The sequence below is a fragment of the Psammomys obesus genome, unplaced genomic scaffold (genome assembly GCF_907164565.1).
Source record: "Psammomys obesus unplaced genomic scaffold, mPsaObe1.curated_primary_1811, whole genome shotgun sequence".
Taxonomy (NCBI): Eukaryota; Metazoa; Chordata; class Mammalia; order Rodentia; family Muridae; genus Psammomys; species Psammomys obesus.
The window spans coordinates 34,958,906-34,984,399 of NW_026592118.1; the positions used below are offsets into that span (position 1 = coordinate 34,958,906).

General features: G+C 44.2%; 1 protein-coding gene across 1 annotated transcript in view; it reads left to right on the plus strand.

The window, feature by feature from the left end:
• Positions 1–9,221: 9,221 nt before the first annotated feature.
• Positions 9,222–25,494, plus strand: part of Nxph1 (neurexophilin 1) — a 308,082-nt gene continuing 291,809 nt past the window's right edge. Inside the window, exons 1-2 of the mRNA XM_055613006.1 lie at positions 9,222–9,638; positions 10,460–10,616. Coding sequence (XP_055468981.1) covers positions 10,563–10,616 — 54 coding nt within the window. The 5' untranslated portion in view covers positions 9,222–9,638; positions 10,460–10,562. The remainder of the gene's footprint in view (positions 9,639–10,459; positions 10,617–25,494) is intronic.

Below are 25,494 nucleotides of genomic sequence, written 5' to 3' on the forward strand. Positions count from 1 at the left end.
GCTATACATTTTAACTAATGCCCTACTTATTGTCAGTGTCTGTTAGAATGCTAACTCCCTTGTGAAAAGGATTTGTGCTTATTTCTTTACTGCTGTGTCTATAGTACCGAGAACCATGGTTTGTTTGGTTAATTGGCATTGAATTCCAATCAAGGGGAGCAACCTAAGAGAGGATTTAAGGTTGGAATCAAGCCAAAATGATTGGAGGGACCAGAGTGCAATAGAGTGAAGCAAGTTCTTGAGAGCACTATGCTGCTGCTACATCTTTTAAAAACATTTCATTTTTAATTACAAAATCATTATATTTATAAAATACACTGTGATGCTACATTGTATTCATTGTACAGTATTTAAACCAAGTGAATTAGGCTATTAGTCTCTTTTTCCTTTTTACTGAGTATTTTATGCATGTTTATAAGGTGTTTGATCAAATATGCAGTCTTGATGCTCGAGGGAAACACCACTTTGACTAACACTACTTTCTACTCTAAGGTCAATTGTTTTTTAAATTCAAATCCATCACATTTGAAGACAAATCTTCTGAAAGTGTGTATGAACAGTCTTCCTCAGGATCACCTAGGTGTTTGTTAAAATATAGCCTTTTAAAGGCCAAAACCGTGACAGGTAAACATGCTCACAGTCAAAAGTTGGCTAGATAAGGCACATGAATCTTTTAGGTAAAAATTAAGCAAGCAGGGACTTGAAAGCCATGTTTTAGTGTATAGTAGAGGGTTTCTGGATGTAGGGTTGCTTATGGGAGGGGATGGTGGGGAGGGAGTATTTTCAAGTATGAGCTAAGCATTCCACACGAGACTCTCAGAAGACTGAGTCTCTCTGTTAACTAACCACACTTCTGAGTGAGTTCTCTTGGGGGAAAAAAAAAAGATTTCTTTAAAAAAAGGATACATATCTAAAGTAATTCAATTTTAGGTAGGAAAGAAAACCAAGCTTTGTATGTGTCTCAAGAAGTAAAAAAGACAAACACGATAGGAAACAATCTGAAGAAAAAGAATAAATCCATGTGGAAGGCAGGCGTTGACTGAAGATGTGCTGTGCACTGGGCCCCATACCAAACACTAGAAGATAGACTAAAAAAGGCGTAGGACCTCCACTGCAGGGATCAGAGCAGTAGAGGGAGAACTGTGACATGACATAAAAAGATGGCTTCCCTGATACAAAGCGATGAAGAGCTCATCTTTTTGCATGTACCTCTACCGACGAGATGAGGGTGGTTGGAAGAGATGTCCCGAAAGAAGTCTGGGCCTGACAGTGTGCCATTCTGGTCTAGGAGGGGTACACAAAAATGAAGAGAGGCAGCCATGAAGTGTAAAGGCTACTTATGTGCCTGAAAACCATAGATGTTGCTGGTGAAGTTGGGGGGCTGTGACATGGTGGGTGTGTGCGCTGGGAGTGTGGCGTTAGCAATACTGTTGAGTTTATCTTGAACACTGTCTAACAAAGCAACAAGGCATCAAAGATGTCCTCTGGTGGATGGAGGTATTTAGCCCATTAGATCAAAGAGGAGGGTGTGAAGAAAAATAAAAGTGAGCTGGAGGCGATTAGTAGGAGAAGTGAGCACAAGAGAAAAGAAGGAGCTATTAAAAGAGATAGGGAAGAAACCTTGGAAGAACATTTTGATGGAGTTAGTTACTGATAGTACATATTGAGTAAAAATGAAGAAAGGGCATGGGATTCAGCAAAATGTACACATTATTTTAGCTTTCATCAGTGAAGTAGTGGAAGTATAATCCAAGGTAGGGCTGAAGAGATCATAGACATGAGGAAGCATGATGAACTTCTGCTTATCATATCAAGAGTTTAAATGACAGAAGAAAGACTTCATAGTTTCTGTTTCAGTGCCAAAAAGCCTAGTGTCCAGGTTTCTCATGGGTATAGTTAACTACATCCACAATTAATTAAGGTCAGTTTTAAGAACAGGGATCTTTCTAGCTTTTCTTCTTCCATTCCCTCTTTCACCTGGTCTTACAGCAGAGAATGAGGTGGGGACAGTAAGGTCCAAAGTGTCTGAAATGGGACATTCCATCTGGGATTCTCCTGTGCACAGTGAAGCTAGGATGTAAGGACAGTGGGGAATTTTTTTGGTACCATACTCACTTGACCCTGGGCAGAAGAATGAATGAGTGAAGTCATCAAATAACACATGTAGACAAATACTCATTCAGCTGCTGCTTCTGAGAACAATTTGTAAGGATTTGGGAGATGGGGAGCGTCTTAGGACTGAGGTCCGATACGCCAAAGCTTGAAACTTCTTTTATTCATTTCATTTATTTGAGGTTACCTAACTTGTCTCCAAGTTCATGTCTCTGTTTCTATCTCTGTCCCTCTCACTCTCTGTGTAGCCCAAGCTTCAAGATGGCCTCATCCTCATCCTCCTGCCTCAGCTCCTGAGTGCTGAGATCAGATGTGCTCTTTTTCATGAGGTAAGCAAGGCTGATCTCTGGACACTAAGCTGAATGTGGTGGAACATTTAGCACAATGTCACTGACCGTCTGGTAGAGAAGACAATTGTATCAACAACGTGACGCATGCGGCTTGGTAAGATGCCTAAGGTGAACAAAACGGAAAGGATAAGAGGTGATCTTTGAACAGTAGTTTGTGAGTTCACCTAGATCAGTGGCCCTCAACCTTCCTAATGCCTCAACCCTTTAATTCAGTTACTCATGTTGTGGTGACCCCAAACCATAAAGTTATTTCATTGCTATGACTTTTGCTACTGTTATGAACAATAACGTAAAAATCCAATGACCCCCAAAACGGTCATGACCAATGGGTTGAGAACTTCTCACCTAGTGGTTAGCTGAAAGGAATCCATGAAGAGGGGGAAAATGTCAAGCTGAGATACAACTTTATGCAGAAATTCTAAAGATTTTGTGGCTTGGAATGTAGCGACTGTAGGTTAGGAGAGGCTGGGTGGATAGGAGAAGAAAGAGAAAAAGTGGACAGAGGTGGGTCATAAGTAGCTGTCTGACCTTCTTCAGGGAATTTGACATGATTCCACAAGCAATGGGGAGTTTAAAAAGAGAAATTAGACACATACAGGATATGAGTACATCTTGGTCTTAGCAGGTGGTTGAGAAGACAGGGTATTTATGAAGACAGAAGATGAAAATGGGAAAGACCAGTTAGTAGGCCACCGCCAACTCTGATGATTCAGGGTGCCAACTTGAGTCGGGCAGTGTAATGAATGGAGGAGAGAGAAGATAACATGAGACATAATTAGGTCCAAGCTTGAGAAGTATTGGTAACTTAATGATCGATGCAGAGAATAGAAAGAATGAAAAATGAATAAGGAAACCTGACATTCAAGCTTTCTAAGGTAGTACAGGTATTGCTAGCTAGTAAGCTTTGGCTGTTCTACAACCTCAAATCTTGACAGTTAAAAAGTAAGCAAAAATTTCATTTTTAAGTCCTGGAATGTCTGCCCTACATAATGTGTCACTTCTGGTATGTTTCAGGTGTTTTTGTGTTTCAGGTCCCATGTTGAGGAATATGACTCTCTTTCTCTATGTGCTGGTCTCCTGGTGGCTAGAGGAGCAAGTGGAAACATACTATTTCTCTTAAGCTGAGAGAGACACACACAGAGAGACAGATACAGAGAAGCACGCGCGCGCGCACACACACACACACACACACACAGAGAGAGAGAGAGAGAGAGAGAGAGAGAGAAAGAGAGAGAGATTAGACTTATATAGAAGACCTCATTTCACGAGGTCTCCTGGTGGAGTCCCTTAGTCTCAGCAGGAACAATAATGCCAACAAATATAATCATATTGTTAATTTAGTAAAATAAGGTTCCATTTTAGTCATACTAATTTTAAGTATCTCTGAGACATCTACATGAGTATGTAGACCATTGAATTTTTGGTTGGAGGAAAACATCAGAATTGGACTTAGGAACTTAGTTGTAACTAGATATTAATAGTCATAAACTGTGAAGCTCTTAAAAGGCAACGTTGTCTTCTTAGGGAAAGTGGAGAAGCAGAATTACTTCATGGCATCCTGAATGTGACAAGTGTCTAACATGTGAAGATCAGTGAATAGACGATGTGAGAAGGAATGGCTGGGGCTTAGTTAAAAAAACTTGAAAAACAGAGGTGCTGAAATCAAAATAGGCAGGGCAGTTACAAGACGGAGGCATGCATAGTAAAGGCCCAGGGATCTCAGGTTTACTCTGAGTCAACCTCATTTGAAAAAGAAAAAAAAAAAAGAATCAAGAAAATACATTTGTCTAATCTTATATGTTTCTTTTAAAAATTAAATTCTTGGTTCAAGTTCAAGGGTTTAACGGGGATATTGTGGAATAAAACAAACAAACCCAAGAGTATAGTTCCTGGTATATATGAGTACTATTCTGTGGACGCCATGATCCTTCTGGGAAATGCATTTTTTGATACATTATATCATCCATTTAATACAATATTTGACGTGAAACCATTTTACTTTGAATTTTACTTTGTTCTTTCTTGCTGAAAGGAAATTCTGTATTTTGCTTTGTTCACAGAACATTGGCTGTCAAGTTCTTTGTCTTAATGATTCTGCTTTAGGGAACTGTCAGTTAATCTTTGGAGGGACCATTATGACAAATATCTGTAATTAGATTATGATGCAAAGGTTTGTTTAGTGACAATATTTAAAAAGTTATAATTATGACTTTTGGGGTATGACCTTAGTCTTTCTATCTTGTACATTCAACTTCCCTTTCGAGGTTGGCTGTCTTTAATTTCTCTCATTGTATCCATTTTCTTTTTAAAGTTTGTGAGCATAATTAAAACTAATCTACCTTTGAGAACCCTCAGTCCTCACCTAGCAGAATAAATGAAATATGGACACAAAGACTAAGCATATAAATTACTTCTAAAAAATGCCTTTTACATTGAGCTTTTGATTTTCTTTTTTTTTTTTTTTTCTTTTCAGAACTTGATGGCTATTTTTTTTTTCTAGTTCAGTGATCTTGTTATTAAAGTATTCTTGTAATGGCATTCTAGCATGCATGCCTCACAGTTATGAACCAAACACAACCACATTGAAATAAGAATACTCTAGCCTGGTAAAAACTAAACAAAACAAAATACAAAAAATAAAAACTAACAACTTTACCACTTTTCAAATGAGTCTTTACACTACCAGAACACTTTATGGAGGGGCCAGAAGTTTTGCTACTTGTCTTCGGTGACATTTAGGAATTCTGAAAACGGATAGAAATAGCTTTGCCTCTGTTGTAACAAATATTCATAAATATAATAAGGATGCCACACCGAGTGCAGATTCTCATAAATCAATGACATTAAAAACATGTGCAGAACAATTTATATGAGAAAGTGGTATGATTAATACAATAGAGTCAACCCTTGACCTAGAGAAAAGGTTATAAGGATGAGGCAGGAAAGAAATGCCCAGAAAACTGATTTAAATCCCCAAACACCCTGAGACTCATCGGAGTGTTGAGCAAAATGATATTCTCTTGAATTGCTAACATCCTTGAAAATCATGTGATATACAATCACTTTTTATGACATAGTTAAGTTTTAAAAACTGCCATGACTCCTTGTTAAGTACATAAAATAGAATAAAGGCATTTTATTTATTATCTAACCTTACTTTTCTCATTAGATAGAGATGGGTACTGAGACCAGAGGAATATTTAGGCACTTGCCTAAGGCTGTATAAGATGAAAATATCAGCTTATAATGAATTCAGGGTAGAAAAATGATGCAGCTTTTCATTAAAAAAAAATTTTTTTGGTGCTATCAAGAGAAAAAATAGGTATAACTCTGTGCTATGTAATATATATATATATATATTGGCCTGAAGCTTAAGCAAGATCACAGCTGGGAGCTTCATAACAACAGTTTTTGGTTTTCCTTGGATTTTGGATAAAATATGATATTCAGTGTGTTCTAAGATTCATTTTAGGACTTATTTTTGTCAAATTTGAAATTATCTTCAATTTCTCTCTTCTCTCTAGCCCCAAGATAAATCAAATTTCAGCTCTTGTACTTCCTGTCCATGCCAAAAAGGTAATTGTCCCTAACAGAATTAACATCTTTCAAATAAATTACAAATTTAATATGTTTTGATTATCAGAAAATTGTTTAATATCATCATTTCCTTTTGGGAGCAGCTCTTTGAGCTCTTTTGAAATATGAATTGTTTGGATAGAAATAAGTTTTACATCAGTCTTTATACATTTGACCAGGTAGAGCTGGAGGGGAAAAGGTGATGGTTATGTTTTGAAGAGATTGTTCTATAGACAGGAAAAGAATGGTTTTTCAAAAGGACTCCTAGCATAAATAACGTCTGAAGAAACTAACACCTTTTGTTCTTTGTTTGGGTCATTGTCCTTGTGCAGAGTACCAGAGTAGTTGAAACAGAAGAGTGTTTGAGAACCGTGTTCTATTGATTCATATATTTATTCATTTATTTCAATGTATTCCCTTGGTATTCTGACTGCAGCCCCCTCCCCTCCCTTGTCTCCTCCCTGTCCCACCCACCCATGTTCTTGCTTTAGTTTTTTAAAGCAAGCCACAGGAGAGCAGTGAAGATGCCATCTTTGTGCCCCTCCCCATTAATATTAGGCCATTAAAATGGAGGCCTTCTAACAGGAATAATTATGGGCTCTCGTGTATTACTCAGGCCCTCCAGGTATTTCTCTGATTAAGGAAGTTACTTCTATGTTGACACAAAAATCGTTATATTTTTGTTTTATATCCCAGGTCAAAAAGCTTATAGGATCCCGTAAGGGTAAATATCAGGACAGAAATTCTCAGGTCATTAACATAAAAAGGCTCTTGGCACCCCACCTGTCACAGAAGAGAGTCTCTGACCATTTCTCATGGCTGGCTTCCTATGGTGCTTTTTTTTAAGCAATCAGTCTCATTCAGGCAGAGATTTTAAGGTCCCTGATCTATTCAGCTTGTGGAATATGTATATATATATATATATATATATATATATATATATATATATATATATGATCTATTCCACAAGCTCTCTCTCTCTCTCTCTCTCTCTCTCTCTCTCTCTCTCTCTCTATGTGCCTGAATGGCTGCCTAAGGTGAATTGTTTTCGAAGAGAGTTTAGAAAAGAGCCTGATATATATCAAAGCTGCCTTTCGTCATTTGTGTTTCTCAAAGGCCAGAGAAAAGTCTACCTCTGAGAGCACTGTACTTGGGTATCGTGGTGAACACCCACTCCTGCCCTTTATTCCAGCCTGGAAGGACCTGGCGACTGGGGTACAAGTCGCCATTGTATTTAGGCTAGAGGATGGCACTGGTCAAAACCTTGTTCGTGCTTTCACCCTTCAACAGAAATACTGATGTTTTCACACTTCAGTTTTTCTACTTTAAACGTTGTAGAACAAAAAACAAACAAACAAACAAACAAACAAACAAACAAACAAAAAGTCTAGTAAATGAAAAGATCCAAGTCAACACTGGAACCATTCTATGTATCCATCTGTATTATTTTTAAAGAGGATATCCCGGAGTCCTGATCAGAAGGCCTACCTCACGTTTACTCTTCCCCAAGTGAATTCCAAGTGATCACAGTGGCAGAGCACAACTTGTGAAATTAGGAGAGCCTTCTCTTTAAAAATCCATTTCTTGTGGGAAGATGATCCAGGCCTCAAAGCACTGGAGACTCAGTTCTGCGGTGGGATGTAATTTGCAGCCTTTTGGAGAGGTCTGATCCTCAGTGGGAGTCCTGAGATGTCTCTGCTCATGAGGATGGGACTGCTGATCGTCACCGCCATGTTTGTAGGGTGGCCTGTGCTTACTAGGGAAACTCAGCCCATGGTTAACATGTCTAAAGGGCACCCTGAGTCTGGCTCACATGGACTGGAACAGAATCCACAGAGCCCGGAGTGTACCAGAACAACACTTGGGGGAAAGAAACTCTAAAGCTCATTAAAAACCATGATTCTATTATGACGCTATGAACTCAGGCTCCTGAGGTAAATTTTGACTCAGTCCCTGCAGGTTAATATCAAAACATTGTCCTGAAGTGTGTATTTATCCTACCAAGGGAGAGAGAAACGACCAGAGGGGTGCAGGACAGGAAGGCCTTTATTGATGTTCACCCCTGTGGCCTGAACGTATGTATAGAAGAAAAGCCTGGTCTCAGTCTTCATGGAGTTGATACCCAGCTTGAGTGCCCAAGAGGGTGTGGGCCACATAAAAAGAACAGGACTTGAGGTTTGGTGGTGGTTGGTGGTGGGAATGCTGGGAGCCGGGGTGGGGGGGGTTGGGGGTGGGGAGAATGGAGATACAGAGAATGGGTGTGGAAAATTTTCAAACATAAGGAAAAAGATGCTGGAGGACCGAAAAGACATAGGGGAAGGAGGGAGGGGGAGAGGAGGAGAGAGAGAGAAAAGGAGGAGAGAGGGAGAGGTAGAATACAGAAGACTCTTCCCCCTTCTTCCTTCGCCCAGCCAGAGAAGAGTCCAGAGAGTCCAAGGTCGCACAGTCCTCTCTGCTGCCTCGCTCGCTGAATGGCTGGCGGTCCGCAGCATCCCCGCCTCTGGCCACAGCAGCCACAGGTTTACCGTTCCCGGCAGCAGCGCCCCTCCCGAAGCCAGCTGCGGCTCCCTGCTCTCTTCTGCCCCCACCGCTGCCCCGAGCACTTCCCCGCTTCACTTCTCGCCACTCCCCTGGAGGCCGCTCTCCTCCCAAGGACCCCCTCCCCCAAGAGGGCGCTTTGGCCACCAGAGACGCAGCAGGAGTCTTTTCTCCCTGAGGGCCAGGAGGCCCGCAGAGAGCCTGAAAGCGGGATCTATTTACATGGGGTATTAATTAGTCTTTGAGGAATCGTTCACCCACGTGCCAATGTAATTGTCTGTGTCCGGACTGTGGGCACTGCCAGCCGCGGCCAGGAGGAGAAAACCCTCGCACTCACGGCGGGGCGCAGGAAGCGCGCTCTGCGGAGCGTCCCCCGGTGGCAGGGCAGGACCTCGGACAGCGCCCACGACTCCGGTCCTTAGTCGCTCTGGGGCTTTCCAGCGTTGCTGGTAAAGCTGCAGCTGCCTCCAGCGCCAGCAGCTTCCCAATTCTCGCCACCACACCCCTTCTTCTGAAACTGGGACTCAACGCGCCTGTTGTGTGGCTTTTATTTCTTCCGAAAGGCCCGCGTCTTATCGCTCAAGTTCAAGTCCGGAGGACTTGCCCAGTCTCCCCCCCCCCCCCCCCCCGAAGTCATTCTCCATCCTCTGCCACAGCAGAGAGCCCGGAGTCCTGGGCTGCTGGTGTTAGTTAGTGCCAGCAGAGGCAGCCCGGGTCGGTCGGGTGCAGCAGCCCGGCGCCTTCGCCTCTCCCTCCCTGCCTTTCTTCTGTCGTCTTCTCTATCTGCCCCTCCTTCTCTTGCCTCTTAAGTTTCCTGCACCCGGAATCCAACTGTGCCAAGCCTAGGCTCCCGCGGACCAATCCGGATTGCGACCCCGGGCAGTGGGACAACGACTCCGCCGAGGCTGGACGAGGCAGCTGGACCCGTCCTCGCCCGAGCATGGAGACGGAGCTCCAGGGAGGGCACGTCCCGGGCGCTGGAGACGCCAGGCCGTAGTAGCTCCTCCATGGAGCCTGTTCAGAGCGGTCCTTGCTCGCTGCATTTGCCTCCAGTCCTGTGCGGTACGTACAGTCGCCCGCACTGTTGCTGGCAGGGACACCTTGGGGCAGGGTGGTGATGGCTAGGAAGGGGCAGCGGGGTGGAACTCTAGTTGGGCATAGAGCACGTCTGATAGGTGACCCTCACAGTCCCAGACAGGTCTCCGCTGTAGAAGTTCGCAACTGGCTGTGCTTCACGGCTCAAAAAGAAACTAGTGCTAGAGATGTGATTGTGTGTGTCTATCTGTGTTTCAGGGGGCTCGAATGGGTAAACTGAGCCCCACTTTCCTGCATGCAGATTGCACCCCCTCCCATTTTCGCCGGCACTTAATCCGGGTCAGTTCTACCTACCCGTTTCTCTGCCCGCGCCCCCCTCGCTCAGTCTCTCGCTCGCTCGCTCGCGTTTGCTATCTCTCTCTCTCTCTCTCTGCTGCTGTGTACGTGTGTGAACCCTGCCAGGGCTGGCGAAGGACCAGCCGCCTCCTTTAGTCCCAGCCGCCCTCCTGTCAAACACTAGGGCAGGTCTGGCTGCCAGAGACAGTCGGGCTCCCTACCCAGCCGGTGAGCAGCTCCCGGTGTGCCTAACCGCCTCCGGCCTCCACCGCTCGGCCACTGGCACCCGAGCCGCGCTGGGGCGCCGGGAGCCCCTCGCCACCGCTCAAGCCCGCCCGCCTGACGACCGCACTCGCTTGTTTCTGGAGCTGGATTGCCTGGCTTTTCAAATCCTCCTGTCCCCCTTCGCAGCTTTATTGGCTCGGTCCCTCCACACCGAGACCCCCTCTCCCCCGCTTGGTCATCAGCCTCGTCCGCGTGGTCATGGGATGTCTAATTTCATTTGTGTCTAGGCTGCTGAGAGCGCTCCCTGCTCTGTAAAGTGGATGTCAGGTGGATCTATGTTTTTGAAGGAACAAAGACTCAGCCAAGGCACCGCCAAGGAAGTTTGAGAGGATGCAGGCTGCGGGCTGGTACGTGCTTCTCCTCCTGCAGCCCACCGTCTACTTGGTAAGTCGCGATCTCTCCGGCGTCTTTGAGACTCCCCCCTAACCGGGAGGCCGAGCAACTTGGGGGCGGGAGGGTGGCGAGGTCGCCAGTTCCGTGGGAGCTGCGTGCTCCCACAGACCGTGGAGGAACTTTGGGGAGCTGCGGGAGTTTTCCAGGCTCTCCTGCCTATTTCTCGCTCTGTTCCCCCATCTCCGCATTGTGATTCTTAACAGCGACTAGCTTTACCTGTGCTCTGCGCGTCCAGAAGGCAGAGGCAGCTGGGGGAGGGGAGGGGGAGGACGCCTTGGGTGGAAGGAGAAAAGTAGTGGGAATCGTGGAACTCTTAGCCCCAGTTCTTAACCCACCCAGTTTAAGGGAAAGTGCGTGGAGGTGGGGTTGAAGAACCGAACAGGAACCTACCCATCGCCCCCAGTTGGGGTTTGTGGTACATGAAGAAGTGCCGGTAACTTCCTGATGCTTACAGCGGTGCCGTTGGTGTGCGTTTCTCCACACACTGAACGACCAGGCAGTTAGGGCAGAGGTACACCTGCAGACAGAACCCTCCCTCTTCTTCCGAGCCCTGCTTCCCATTAAACAGCCGAACCGTAGTTTTAGCGAGGGCTTTCTTTTTGGGGATTTTGGGGAAATGGCAGGCCTTGTCCCTAGGGAGAGAATCTTACCCAGAGCCCCCTGTCCGGGTTCCTCCAGAAACAGTTTTCTGCGGTTTGGACCTGACACAGTCTTAGCACAGAGGCAGGGCGGATCGCATTTGTGTGATTTGGGAGTTGACGGACACCACTAGCGAGCCTAGCGGAGTGTGACTTCTTTCGGGTCTGATTCCTCGGAGGTCCAGGGACACTGGAATTCTGCCCGCAAAGTTGAGTCCATGGCTCAGAACCGGCTTCCGGGCGGCGGGGGTGCCCCGAGAACTCCAGGTGTTCTGGGGGCGGGGGGGGGGGGGGAGCGCAGGCGCTGCGGTACAGCAGGAGTTCCCTAACCCGCTGCATAAACGTCCCTAGGGGTGGCGTTAGTGTCGTCCACTCCCAAGAGCGACCGAATCCGCAAGCCTGGAAGCCGTAGTGTGCTGTCCCCGCCAGCGGCCGTGTCGTTCGGCCTTCGCTCTGGTGCCTGCGATGGCGGGGCTGAGAGTTCCGTGAATCCGGCAATAACGCGCGCGCGAGTGTGTGTGAGTAAGTGTATTTACCCGGTTCCGGCTTCCGGCTGCATCTCAAGCACCCACAGGGTTGCCACTTTCCACCCTCCATCGCCTGATTGTAGCAGGAGCAGACGCCAGAGGGCGCTGCGCATCAATGTCCTCGCCCACAGGACACCTTGGGGGTAAGCAGGTGAAAGCCAGGGCAACCAATCCAAAAGAACAGCTTTTCCGACCGTCGCGGGCCCGTGCTTTCCCCGGCAGACCGAAGGCCAAAGATGTCCTTCCTATTTCCCACCTTCTGTCATCATCGCTCCCACCTGTGTCCCGTAAGCCCACCGACACCGAGGACCCGGAGTTGGAGGGCAGAAAGTAGCATCAAAGGAAACACAACGTTTATTGTGATTACAATTTTTAATTGGGTAAGGTGGGAGGGAGTGACAAGTGAAAAGTGAAAGCCGCGGCGGGGGAACACCAATGATTCCCCGGATCGTCATACCAACTGTTCCCCTCTTCCCCGCACACCTTGAGGAATGATTCGAACCCTAGGGCTGTTCTTACGTCCTTGGGCTGTGCTCTCTCTCACACACACACAAGGCCAGGGCTCTCCGCTATGGAGCAGTTTATTGCTTGAAGCCAGTATTTCGATAGTCTGGAAAATAATCTATCAAAAGCAGAAGTGAAATCAATACGTTGTGTTAAATTTTAAATGTGTTTGTTGGCAGTTAAACCGTTTTCCACTCATTACAACAACAGTGCTGGATTTATTCTAATGCGCCGCGTTCTCAACAACAAGCGCATTAATTCTCCTTTAATTGTAAACTGGGAGCATTTGAAAACCATTCAGTGTGCAAATTATGCTGATTCAATTACCGTTTAGTTACAGACTTCATTACCTGAATGCCTTTTGGCAACACAGAGAAAGGAGACAATTTTTCCAATTTCACTCAAAACAATACGAAATGTGAACAATAAAAAAGAGAAGGCGATTTAGAAGTCCATTCTTTTCTCTCCAATCTGAAGTTGTTTTGTGTGTCGGGGATTAGAAACCACACACACCACAAAAACAAAAGGCTGGTTCCTGTGACCCAAGACAGCGTCCTGAGGGAGGGATTGCAACCCCACAGCTATTTGCCAGGAAAATTCCAGGCTGTTTTCCTGGGGAAGGAAGCTGACTTTTACCATAAAAATGGGTTCCAAAGGATGAATTGGACACTTAGGGTGGTTTTAGGTAAATGAAGAAGTAGGGGAGTCTTGATTAAAACTCTGTAGCAATGAACAGATGAAAACACACACACACACACACACACACACACACACACACACACACACACGGCTTCTTTTCCTGAGTTTCATTAAATACCAGCTACAGCAACAGAACTAAGCATCCATTTGTGACTGCATCTCGGGACATGTCAGCCCTTTGCAAAATCCTGCAACAGATGCACACAGTTTAGCAGCACCCAAAACATTTTTTTTTCCTTGAGCTGTTATGAGCCAGGGAGGAGTTAATGCATAATTTTTTGCTTTTGTGAATGACACCATCCGTTAACTGACTGGAGCATTCTGTGGCTAGCCTCCTGGCTAATGTTTCCAGTCCACCTTTGCTCTATGGGTGTGGGATCTCAGACACATTTCCCGCAGACTATTTCCCACATTTGAGCAAGGCTTGTTTAGATGTCTCCTATACAGAAATATTGTAGGTCACTGTTTACAGGACATGAATTTAAGTGTCTGAATTTCGAGAGTCATTCTTATGAGGCGCACACCTCTGTTTGGTAGGCCAGCACGTGAGTGAATGCTCACAAGGTGTGTTTCTTGGTCCAGAGGTCTCTGAATGCCTGTCTTAAGTTGAGGGTTTTTATTTCTTTCCTTTTTATTTTACTATGTGTTTATTGAAAGATTGGTCTGTCTTGTTTTATACCAGAAGCTTATTTTTGTATTGCAATGGGAAATTGAACACAGACAGTTTTGCAGATCTACCTTCTGAAACCCATTATCTTGAATTCTCAGCTTCCACAACTGGGTAAGCCCTAACCATAAAAAATAAATTCATTAATAATAAGAAGTAGGAAAGCATTCTTTATAAATAAATGTAAGGAAAACTACTGCTTATTAAATGTTGTGTATTTCAGATTTAAACATCTTAACAGCAGAAGAAACCTATGGTGTAATGTGTTATTTGTATTAAAGTCCTGCACTCTTTATTCTGTATCAGTCCTGGACCAATTTCAGGATATTCTGAATACGAGATAATGAGATAACCAGACTATAACCTTTAAGCTGAATTAAAGAGCGCACTGAGTAAACTGGACAGATATGGTCTCTTGTTTTAAAAAATGGGTAGTAAGGGTTACAAACTAATTTATTCCCAGTGGGTTGCATTGAAGACCACCCTCGGGAAGAGGGAGAGGTTCTCTCAGTGGAGAATGTGACACTTCAAAGAGTCAAGTGAAGGCACTGCTGGGCATGCAAAGAAAAGTGACTCAGACACTGAGCCCAGAGACTCTGACAAAGGATAGATGCTGTGTTTGTCATCAGTTGTACATTCATTCATAGCACTATCTTCATGAAGAGGCTCCATCAGTTTTGCAAGGAATTACAAGAGCTAGTCACTCGGTTGCTTTCTTAGCCCCAATAGGCAAGAATTAAAAATCTTTTCCAAACCTTTGGACATAACGTTTGGGCTACCTATTTGCACAAATTTGGTTTTTTTTGTGATGTGACTTTTACATCAGTTGTTTAACTGAGTTTTGAAAGGGTTGAATATGCTCACAGAGCTTATACTGCCAAATTGTTAGCAGGTAAACCATTAGACAAATTTAACTTACTATGAAAGTGGCTGTTAAGATTATGAAGGCAGAAGGAAAGCAGGTACCCAGATTTGGTCTAGCCTTTGAACTGGGTCTGTATACTTCTTGTCCCTCGGAGATCAAGCCAGTTGCCCACTGGAAGCGTTAATCAATTTGAAATTATTCCTTATAGTAGATAAAAAGAGCTACCCAGTCATGACTGTTTTCTGTGAAAGCTTGTTCTTGGAAGCAGCCTAAAAAATTTCTTCTTAGGCCAAATCTCCTCCCTTTTCTGCCCCAGAGCTTAAGTCCAGACACAGGACCAAGCTCAGATGCTTTGAGGAGCCTGTAGCTCAGCAGCACAGCAGGAGGTCTTGTCAGCCCCAAGGAGCACTAGAGTCCTTTGCAGGATGGAGAGAGGGCCTTGCTTCTTCCTGGTCCTTTCTCAAAAGGCTCAACCCTACCTTGGCAGGAAAAGAGCTCTCAGTGAAGTGAGGAGCACTTGAGTAGTTCACCCCCTTTGTCCCATTTGCAGGAGTATTGTAGCCTTGGGCCTTCTAGTGAGAACTTCCGAGATACTGCCTTCCACATTGGGAGCAGAGGGAGAGAAAACCAGAATTTCACCAATTCTGTCTGTGGTATGTTCCCAGAGGCTATTAAATTTGTGGCTCCTTTTGTGTGAGGCTGATTTCTATTTGGCTTTAAATTGTTGATGGCTATTTCCCCCTTAATGAAAGTGTTGTCTGGGTGAAAAATATATCCGGTGGAAGGGACATTGGTTGCTTTTTTTTGAGATAGGTGCCCAATGTCCTACTTTTCTATCCGAGGGAAGATTTTCTGCAGACTACAGAAATTGACAGCATTGTCCAGATAATAACCACTGTCGACAATATTTTCAAAAGGGCATTTGAGTGATGAAAGCATATGGATATTGCTTTTTCAAATAAGCAATTCTCTGTCCTGGGCGTCTTTGATTTTATAAGGGGTGGGGAATGGAGTTGGGGCGCATGGAGGGAGGAAGAGCCACGTACTGGCAAAGAGATGCCTGCTTCCTGTCCTCCCAGTCCTGGAATACTGGAGTGTTCCTCGCCTTTAGGCTGGAGTTCCGGGATCCTAAGAGACCGCCAGTGAAGTGCTCCGGCTCAAGAGTCAAAGGGGAATCCGAGGAAGGAACAACAAGCCTTGCGCTCCTCTGCCCTCATGGCAGGCCAGCGCAAGCCCTGCAAGTTTGTCGGCTTTCCAATGGCAGGCTAGAAAGGGCGCATTCTTTCTTTCTTTCTTCCTTTCTTTTTTAAACAAAAAAATGTCTAGCTTTGAATCAGTTCAAGAAAGTCCCCTTGGGACAATTCTGTTGTCTTGGAGCTTCCGATCTCATTTTCAGACCTAACAGTTGTCACCATTTTAATTAAAGGGAGGAGGAGGGCAAAGCTGTGAGCCGTGCCGTCGGGTCAGCGGCTTCTGTGCGCCGCGGAGTCGCAAGGCGGGTCCCGCTGTCGCCTTCAGCCGCCTTCTCCGGGTCACAGTTCCTCCGGGCCCGCCTCGAGTTTGCTGGAAGTTGCGGCCTTGATTTATCCGCTAGTCAAGTTCGAGATCAGCTCTTTTTCACGGCGTCAGCACTAACCCCTCCCGGAGCTCGGTAAACACACAGCGCTCATTTTTCTGCTGCAGATTGGCATGTTGACGACTCTGCTCGAAGGAATGTGACAATAAAGTGGGGAACCAAAGCTTGGCAAGCACTTAATCAAGGATAAAAAGGTTCCGCTGTAAGGATGTCACTCAATTTATTGTGAAAGTCGAATGAATTACGTTTAATGAAAGTGCTCCCCAGATGAATATTACCAGCAATTTCCTGAGCTGGCTCTGTCAGCTCGAGATGAAGAAATGCCAACCCAGATCAGAAAAGAGCGCCTGTCTCAATTACTGTGCAGGCTTTCCAAGAGCGGCGTTTTATTGAGATGATATGTGTTGGCTGCTGCTTTCGTGCCCCTCCCGGGCGCCCGAGAACATGTTTGTTTATTTTTCAACTTTGTAGTCAGTCTGCCCTCTCCGGTACTGGCTGTTGTTTAAACTTCTGACCAGCGCGCTGCCTCCCCGCTGCCGGCTGCAAACCTAAGCACCTACTCTGCAAACAGCTTTTCCTAGTGTACTTTATTTACTATGGAGACGAGGGCTGGCTGTGTGTGTGTGTGTGTGTGTGTGTGTGTGTGTGTGTGTGTGTGTGGTGTACGGAGGGCATTCCCTTGCTGGGCTGCCCTTTACCGTGGAAGGCCCTCCTCCTCTCCATCTAATCTAGAGCTCTGGAGGGTGACAAATCCAGTTGCGGGGAGTCCCGGGCGGGGATACTAGGAGCTTAGAGGGGTCCCGGGAGCGTCGAGAGGGCAGAACGAGCTCCTCAAGTTCACTCTTCCTTGAAATGAATGAGGGTATTTTATTGGCTCAAGCCGGAAATGGGGTGGGAGTGAAGTGGGGGGTGGGGATCCACAGGCCCAGGCGGAGCACATCGCCTCATCTGCATGAGAATGGAGGACCGGGATGCTTTTCTTGTAGTGTTTCTTTCTCCGACAACTTGACAAATTGTTGCTTGGAAGAGCTGAGTGTTTCCTTAGAGACTGACTGGCTGGGTGGGGAGGAGGGGTCTCTGCGTGTCCGGCAAAGCTGACTGCAGGCCGGCCTCAAGCCCGTTTCCCCCAGCGGCTGCCGAGGGCTCGAGCCAAGTATAGGTACACTTGTCCCTCGGGGGGGATGGGAGGGGGACTCTCCCCTAGCACACCAAGGGGCTAAGTCCTAGCCTCCCCGACCCTTCCAGGTTGATTTGGAAGACCATTTCAGTCACCTCTGTAAGAACCGAGAAACTTTTTTTTTTCGACGTAGCAGTCTCCACTCCGCAACTCACTCCTCTACCCAGAGACGCAATGTCCAGGCTAGGAAGGTTTCCAGACCGACTCGGCCACGTTCGCTCACTTCGTCGTCCACTCTTTGCCTCCTGCGACCAGGAGGAATGCCAGCAGGCTTCGTGAAAATATGGCCACAGCGTTCTTGTCTTTGGACCCCATGCCGTCACACGGGAAACTTTTGGTCTCCTTCACCGACCTTCAGTGCTCCGGGAAGTGCAGGCTGGCCGGCGGCAGTTCTCCAGCTCGAAGCTGTGAAGTGGATTGGGGAGCGAATCCGCGGGGTGCCTTCCTGAGGCCTGGGGAGCCATCTTCAGCACCACGGCCAGCGCCTCAAGCTCCGCCCCGCCTGGGGCTCAGGGTCTTCTCCGCAGTCCTTAAAGTCGAGTTAGGATGCTGGCTGTCCGCGGACCTCCCTAACCAACCGGCTGCGGTTTTAACAACCCGCTTTCCACTGCCAATCATCCAGGAACACCAAGCTCCAATCGCTAGGCCCCTAATGTGTTCCGTGGTCAGAACCCCCTCCTTGGACTCCGTCTGGGGTTGGGGGAGTCACGTGATTGCCAGTTTATTAAAGGCGTGGGCGGGGCACGAAAATCCTCGCTTCTCTAACTTTTTCTGTTTATTAAATCTGTCTTTCCCCCCCAATCAGAAACATGTATCATGTAGTGTGCAGCTAGAAGACTCTTTAGCGATGTATAAGTCACAAACGAGGAAACCGAGGCACCGAGAGGGAAACTGTCTTTCTTTTCTCAGGAACAAAATCTCTCTGTATCGGCCCCAGCACCCTCACTGAGAAGTGACTGGAACTATCCAATCGCCGTGACGGATCGGGCGCCTTTAAAATGCTGAGCTCTGGGGTGGGAGAGAGTGGGGGGAGGGGTGCACGAGAGTCCTAATTATTATGAATTTCTAAAGGATAGTAATTATTCACGGGGAGCAGGACAAACCACTGCCTGGGCAAGGGAATCAATATATTTGCTATCGAAAGTGCCTGGCTCGTCTTTAATGCAGACGAATGGGCACACAGCCTCATTATTTTCCGTGGTTAGGTTCTCCGGCGTGGGGCCTGATGCAGCGTGGAATCTATCATCATTAGACCCGGGATGCGGCGGGGGAGTTCCTTTTTACTTAACAAACAACAACAATAATCTGACCTAACTCCCCTCCCTACCCCCCTCTCCAAAAGACCCTCTTCTCACCATCACACAAGCAGCTCCCCCCGCCCCCCTTGTGCGCTCTCCTACTCCCCGGGACCGCTCTGCGCACGCTAGAGCTGACACCGCAGTCACTTAAAGTGTTCGCAGCCAGTCCCTGCTCAGCAGCGGCCACACAGCCCATGCGATCCGGAGATAAACAGAATAGTACCAGGCCCTGGCGCTAGGGGTTGTCTGTGTCAAAGGCTAAGGTTGGCTAGGAAGTTGTCTGATTCTCTTGCCTTAGCTGAGTCAATCCTTTCAAGACGTCCGGTTCCTCAATGTTAAAGCAGTGTTAAAGGAGCAGACATCTCGCAGCTAGTGCTCCGTGAACCCGCAGGAGAAGTTAGTTTGCAGGAAGATGAGTTCCAGGGACAGAAAAGAAAGGGAAGATTTTGGCTCAGTGTCCCTGGTATTCTTTAAGGTTGGGGGGGGGGGCAATCCCCACCCAGCTTCCTCTTTGTGAAATTCTTTTTCCCCAGAGGCCAGTCTTCCACAGTCCTTCCAGACCTAACCAGGAAAGGGCCCTACTCCACCCACTGACGTCACCGAACTATCCATGGTCCTGTCCACCAGGTCGCAAACGTTCCTCAGTTTCCCCTTACTTTTCCAGCCTTATCTTCCTGGCACAGTCCTCACAGAGGTTTCCTGATACCCCGGTGAGTGGTTTTGGGAGTGAAACTTTTTATTGGCACACGACTGTCTCCTGAGGTGTCTTAGTTAATACAATTAACTGAGGGTGTGCATCCTGGTTTGCGAGTCCTGGTCTTCTTCACATGGCAGGTCCCTCTTACTACAGCCTACTGACTGCACAGAAAACAGACGCAGACCTAAGGAAACCTAAGTCCTCCTTCGTTAAAGTAAAATTGTTATGCTCATAACAAGAACAAGAGCGACAAAACCTGGACTCTCAGGCATCAGACTAAAAATATCTGACACCACCCCGCCCCCCACTTCCATTCAACTTTCTTTTCTTTGGAGCAACCATTCATGTACACATCTACCCAAGTGCCTTTATTTCATTGTTCCTAGGGACAGCCAGCCAACACAATACTAGGACTATATGATCTACTGGCATCATTTCCTCTCACCATCTTCATTTTTAGAGGCTTTATAATTAAACCCTGCGAGATATATGGGACATACATCCAGTGGAGAGCCTTTTTATTTATATTTATATAGCATGCTGAGAAGGAAAATTAAAGAAGTGCTTATATTGAAGTAATAAGCCTGCTTTGATGTTAGAAGAAATGTCCTTTTAATTTACTTTTATTCAAGACTAGAAAACTATCTCTGGGAGACCAGACCCCATAGTCATGCTTCTTTGCAGAAAGGCCCCACTAACGTAAAAAAGATGTTTACTAGCTTGTCCTAACTTACATGAACAAAAGGCCAGGCTTCTACTTACCATGGCGAAGCACCCTCTGATGCAGGCAGCTGAACAGAAAGATAAGCCTCCGCAGGGTCCTACATTCTCTTTGCCTCTCTACATCCAAAGTCTATCACCATGCACAAACTCACACATACCATAATAGGGCCTCGAAGAGACAGCACAGTGATCCACAATGCAAACTGGTCAAATTTTGATAAAATTGACAATCACAGACCGGAAAAGGGAGGTGCTGATTTTCCTGCCCAAGAGGTTATTTTTAGAAAAGTTGTGGTAGAAAAGTTTAGAGGAATTTTCTTGGTCTTGAAGATTCTTTTTCTTTTACATTAACACATACATGTACATGAGACATGCCATTGATAGCTACGTGTTTCTGTATGTCTATTTCTTTGAAGGAGGTCATGGAAAACTATCCAGGGGTAATTTTTCCTCCTCTTTAAGTTCTTGTCTTTACATTGTCAGCTTGGATTTTCCAGCACATATTCCTGTCAGTATTTTCATCTATAACATGAAAATAACGTTGGTTGAGAGAAATCACGGGTATGATAACTGGAAAGTCAGCCACCTATATATACTCTGATTGGACTTTGGATGACGATTCTTCTCTCTGTAACCTTGTAGCTGGATGTTATTAGAGACCCACAGGTATATAAAACAGCTTATATAAAATTAATGGACTGCTTTACATTCACAACCTCCTACTTGTGAAGTCCTTGTAAAATATTGCACCTGTTTAAAAGAGGAAGATTATAAAGTCAAGTTTGCTGTGCAATCGATAGTTGTAAATGGTTCAGTGAAATATTTGATTGTTTTGAGTGAGTTCGACAATGTGATGGAAATTTTATTGTCCGTTTTTGTGCACTGATGTGCTAATCATAAGGCTGTCCCTTCTTTTATGTACTTGACTCATTTTGAAACTGATTGTTAAGATTTCAAGGTAACGTCTAAGGACATAATAAAATGTTCTGGGAGAGATCTATCTCTTATCTTACCAGATTAGAAAGAGGTCCACGGGTCACGAGGAGGTCACAGATGAGAAAAAAAAAACCCTCCAAGAGCATTTTATTACTTTGTTTAAAATTATCAATAGCATATTTATGGAAGTTGTGTCCTGTTTATTTTTATTTGAATTTCTGAATAAGCAAATGGACAGAAAATTTTGTTTCATCACCCAACTTCATAAAAATGACCTTGTAAATACAGATTACCTTATTTTTTTAAAAAGAAATTTCTTATTATTCGGGCAATATTTGGAAAAATTTCAGATCTCCTTCTTTTCTTCCTTAAAACAAATACAAAACCATTTTCTCAATTGTTCTATGATTTGGCTTGTAGATATTTATGATATGTCATAAGCCTCACTATGAACTTTTGTTCTCTGCTCTGCATTTTAACTATGAGGATGTAATCGCTGAGAACTATGTATGTTCAAAGCCATGGGAACATTCTCAAATCTTGTTTTCTTCCCCACAGGAGACTCAGGTTAACTAGAATCATTCTTGTCTCCCTAGTAGATCTGTTCTCTGCATCAGGTCCTCCAAATTAGTAACAAAATGTCCTGATTTAACCAACAGGTGGGTTGATTGCTGATGTTACCCAGAATTTGATGGGAAGCTCTAAAATCTATGAACCGGACTCTCTTAGGCCCATTACACTTCTTGCTTAAAAAACTTCAGTGAAGATGTCACTATTAATCCAAACTTAATTTTCAAGCTTATTGGCATAATATTGTAATTTGTTATTGGGCAGCTGAATTTATAGCAGGGTACAACCTGACCTTTGCCATTGAAAATGCGACACACTCTTAGTCATGTCATCAATTTGTGGATAGTTTCTTGTACCACAGTGCCATTATTTATTGTTCTTTAGAATTAAATGCAGAGGTAAAATGAAAAGTACTGTGTGTAGAAAGAAGTTATTCATGTGCTGTACTGGCTACTATTTCTTTGGTCTTGATGTGAGATATAATTGCTATTGATGTGAAGAACCTGAAAAACATGGCACCGTTTTTGCCTCCTCCACAAGAAGTATTTAGTTGAATGATGAGCCCCTCATGTTAGATTTCAACCTTATTTCTTTTCATTTAACAAAGCAGAATTAAGAGCAGCTGTACCAAACAGGCCAGCAGAGTTTCTAGTCAAAGTAATGCAGAGCTGATGTTAGCATCCCATGAGCCAAACTCTCACTTTCGTATCTGCACCTCCTGAAAAATTGTTCATAGAGAGGAACACAAAAAGAAAATTTAAAGGGGAAGCACAAAAAAGAAACTATTTGGCCATAGATGTTTAATCTTGCCTTGCATTCTTGACTGAAATCCTTTACAATTAGAATTGCACCAAGTAATAGGAGGCCAGGCAGATTCATGCCGCTTGAGAGATTGCGCAAGCCCCACTTTCCATAACAAAATGTCGAAAGGAGAGTTGGGAATGCGTGGGTTAAGGATGAATCCACAGCTTTAAAGATGATTGATATTCCCCCAAAGATGCCAGCCGGTTTCCATTTGATGGGTAACACCTTGGCCTCTGAGCCCTTACCAACAAGGAAGTCATGGGGGAAATGGAAGCATGAGGAGGAGAGAGTAACTCTTTCCATTCCAATGAAGGAAGACTTCCACAAGAGGGAGAAAATAGGTCCATATTTGGTCATCCCAGGATATTTCCTTCAGCTTCTTTGTTGCAATTTTTAAAGGATGCAACATTCAGAAATACATTTTTTTTTTTAAATTAAGATAAAATGTTCCGTCTTCCTGTATCATCAGAACCAGGTCCTTGTGCATGCCAGGCAAGTGCTTTACCACCGACTTAGAATTTACTTCTCTTAAAAATGCTTTGAGATGATATTAGTAAGGTCTTGTTGCTATTATTAATATTCCCATGCTATTATGCCCATCTTGGTGATTTTCACAGTTCCTTATTTCATAGATGAGGAAATGAGACATTGAAAGTATAATTGGTGAACGACAGATTTCATTTCAGTTGATCTTATATTTGAGTCAAATCTTTTAGCTATCATATTATATTATATTACAAATTATATTTGTTTGGGTATTGATCTTTATATATACATATCTGTATTTATCTATACACATACAATTGTGGGTCTGGAATACGAGTCTCGTTCAAATTAAAAAATAATTTCCTTGGCTTTCCTCTGGGAAGATCTTAGCTGAGTAACTGGAGTACGTGTAAAATTTCAGGTGTTGCTCCTGTGGTTCAGTGGTTTTATTAGATTGACCGGGGATGGTCTCATTAACTGGGGATAGTCTCACCAATATACGATAATTGCGATCTTCAGCTTCCAGTGATTGTATGTACGGCATAAGGTACTTAGGAAGTCTGCATTTATTGGCCTGATGAATATGAAAAATGATCACTGGGTCTCAGAGTAACATAAGTTAGATCAGGGCAGAAGGTGCTGGGTCACAGTCATCTGTTGTGGACTTTAAAATGATGCATAACATCTGTATCACACTTAAGAAGTTACTCAAAGGTTTCTTTGAATTACTTGCTGTACCTGGGCAGGTAGAAGGGAAAGGGAAAGGGAGGAGGGTTTTTTTTTTTTGTTTGTTTGTTTGTTTGTTTTTCTTTTTTTCTTTGGTGAGGAGTCATCACACATGTACCTCTAGTTTTCCTGGGACATTTATTTTCAAGGATTTTGTCTGGTCTTATCAGACACAGAGAGATGAAAATCCACAGCCTTCTCCAGTGGAATCTTTACAGACAGATACAAACCTATAAATTTAAAATAAATACATCTGCTTAGCTTTTAAAATATGTGACAGTAAAGAAGAGTCCAAGATGGTTAAGTTCAATATATGTATTTTGATTACATTCTGATTGTGTGATTTTAAATGAAAGTAGCAAAACTCCCACAAAATACTTTATAGAATTATGAAGTTCATATAGACTCCAGAACTCTTTCTGTTTACTAAGAGTAAAAGTAGATTCAAGATTTTCCTGACCAATGTAAAAATCCTCTGGCAGGAGATGATGGGAAAGAGTCTATTTCATTTCAGCCTTGTGCTACATTTGACCTTGGGAGAGCTTAGTTGTGCCTTGGGGCAAAAAATTAAATGTTCCATTTTGTAGCAGTATCATCTTTCACCTTTATGTGGATTTAAAAATGTAAATAAAATTGCTTTCTGTAAATGGTACACATGAAGGTCATGTTCATACTCTCTGCAAGAATTCAAAATGCCATTTGAGCCATCATTGGCTCAATGGATACTAATATGTTCTATTAGTTTCTAGTAATCTACTTTTTAAGAATTTTATGGCCCCATATTTTTATGCCTAGTTCCTAGTTTGTGAAATAAGAAATCAGAAATAAACCTTTTAGCACTTCATTGTAGACTTATTTATAGAATGTGTGCTTTCAACTCTGAACTTTTAAAAATGCCAAACCTTCCCAGAATACATTTCCTTAGTCATTAAAATGGCCTGGATGGAAATCTGTAATGAGAGAATAATATGCTCTTGAAAGAGGTGTGTGGGGTCTATTTCCTTTTCCAGTTATCATCTGTGCTTTTTCCTGTGTATTATTCTCCAGAAAATATGGTTTGGGATCCTTAGCAACAGTCAATGGTCTTAGAAATTAAAGTAACTGCTTCTTTCTTTGAGAGAAGAAGGGGTTTGAATTCTTTTCATTGCAATTTAGATAATAAGACCCTGGTACATCCTTGTATTTAATTGTCATGATTTTGATTGTTAATGACATTTGATTGCTTTTTCTGGAGGCACCTGTCAGCCATTTCGGAAGCACAGATGGCTTTGTCAGCGTCAGGAGGAATTTCTTTTCCTTACTGACCTTGAGCTACACAACTAATTTGGGGAAGATGAGCAAGTTTTCTGTCTGTCTTTGAGAGATTATTTGATCATTGGGCAATGATTTTAGATCACTGGTTTTCAAAAGCTTCTAGGCTATTATTCTTTTACTGTGAAGAACATCGAAGTGTGATGATTCTTCAGTGACCGAGGTCATGTGATAAGGTGAGAGTTCATCCTGTTGGCTCAGGATACTTCTGCTTAATGCATTTTCATAAGTTAGATTCCCCCCTGTGATTTTTTTTTAAGTATACTGGTTTGGATGATAAATTATATAAACTTACATACAATGCAACGTTCAAATGGAACTGAGATAGGTTTGTTATGAGTCTCTATGAAATGTTAGTGACAGTGGAAGAATGTCCTGTAGGTAAGATGAGTATTCACCTTTATATGCATCCTTACCCACTGGGCTTCAGGTCCCAAGGCACTCACTCAGCGTCTATTACTATGGAATTCCTCATGGAAAACAGCCCATACTCCTTTCTTTAAAAATCTTATGATATTTTAAATGAAAATCGAGTACTACAGTTAGTCATGAGAAAAGACTGATTAGCCGCTCCCTAATGTTGGAGGATGTAGCAGTGTAGGGAAACTGGCCTTTGTCAGTGCTTCTCAAGTAAAGAGACACACAGGAAAAAGTTCACCCTAACC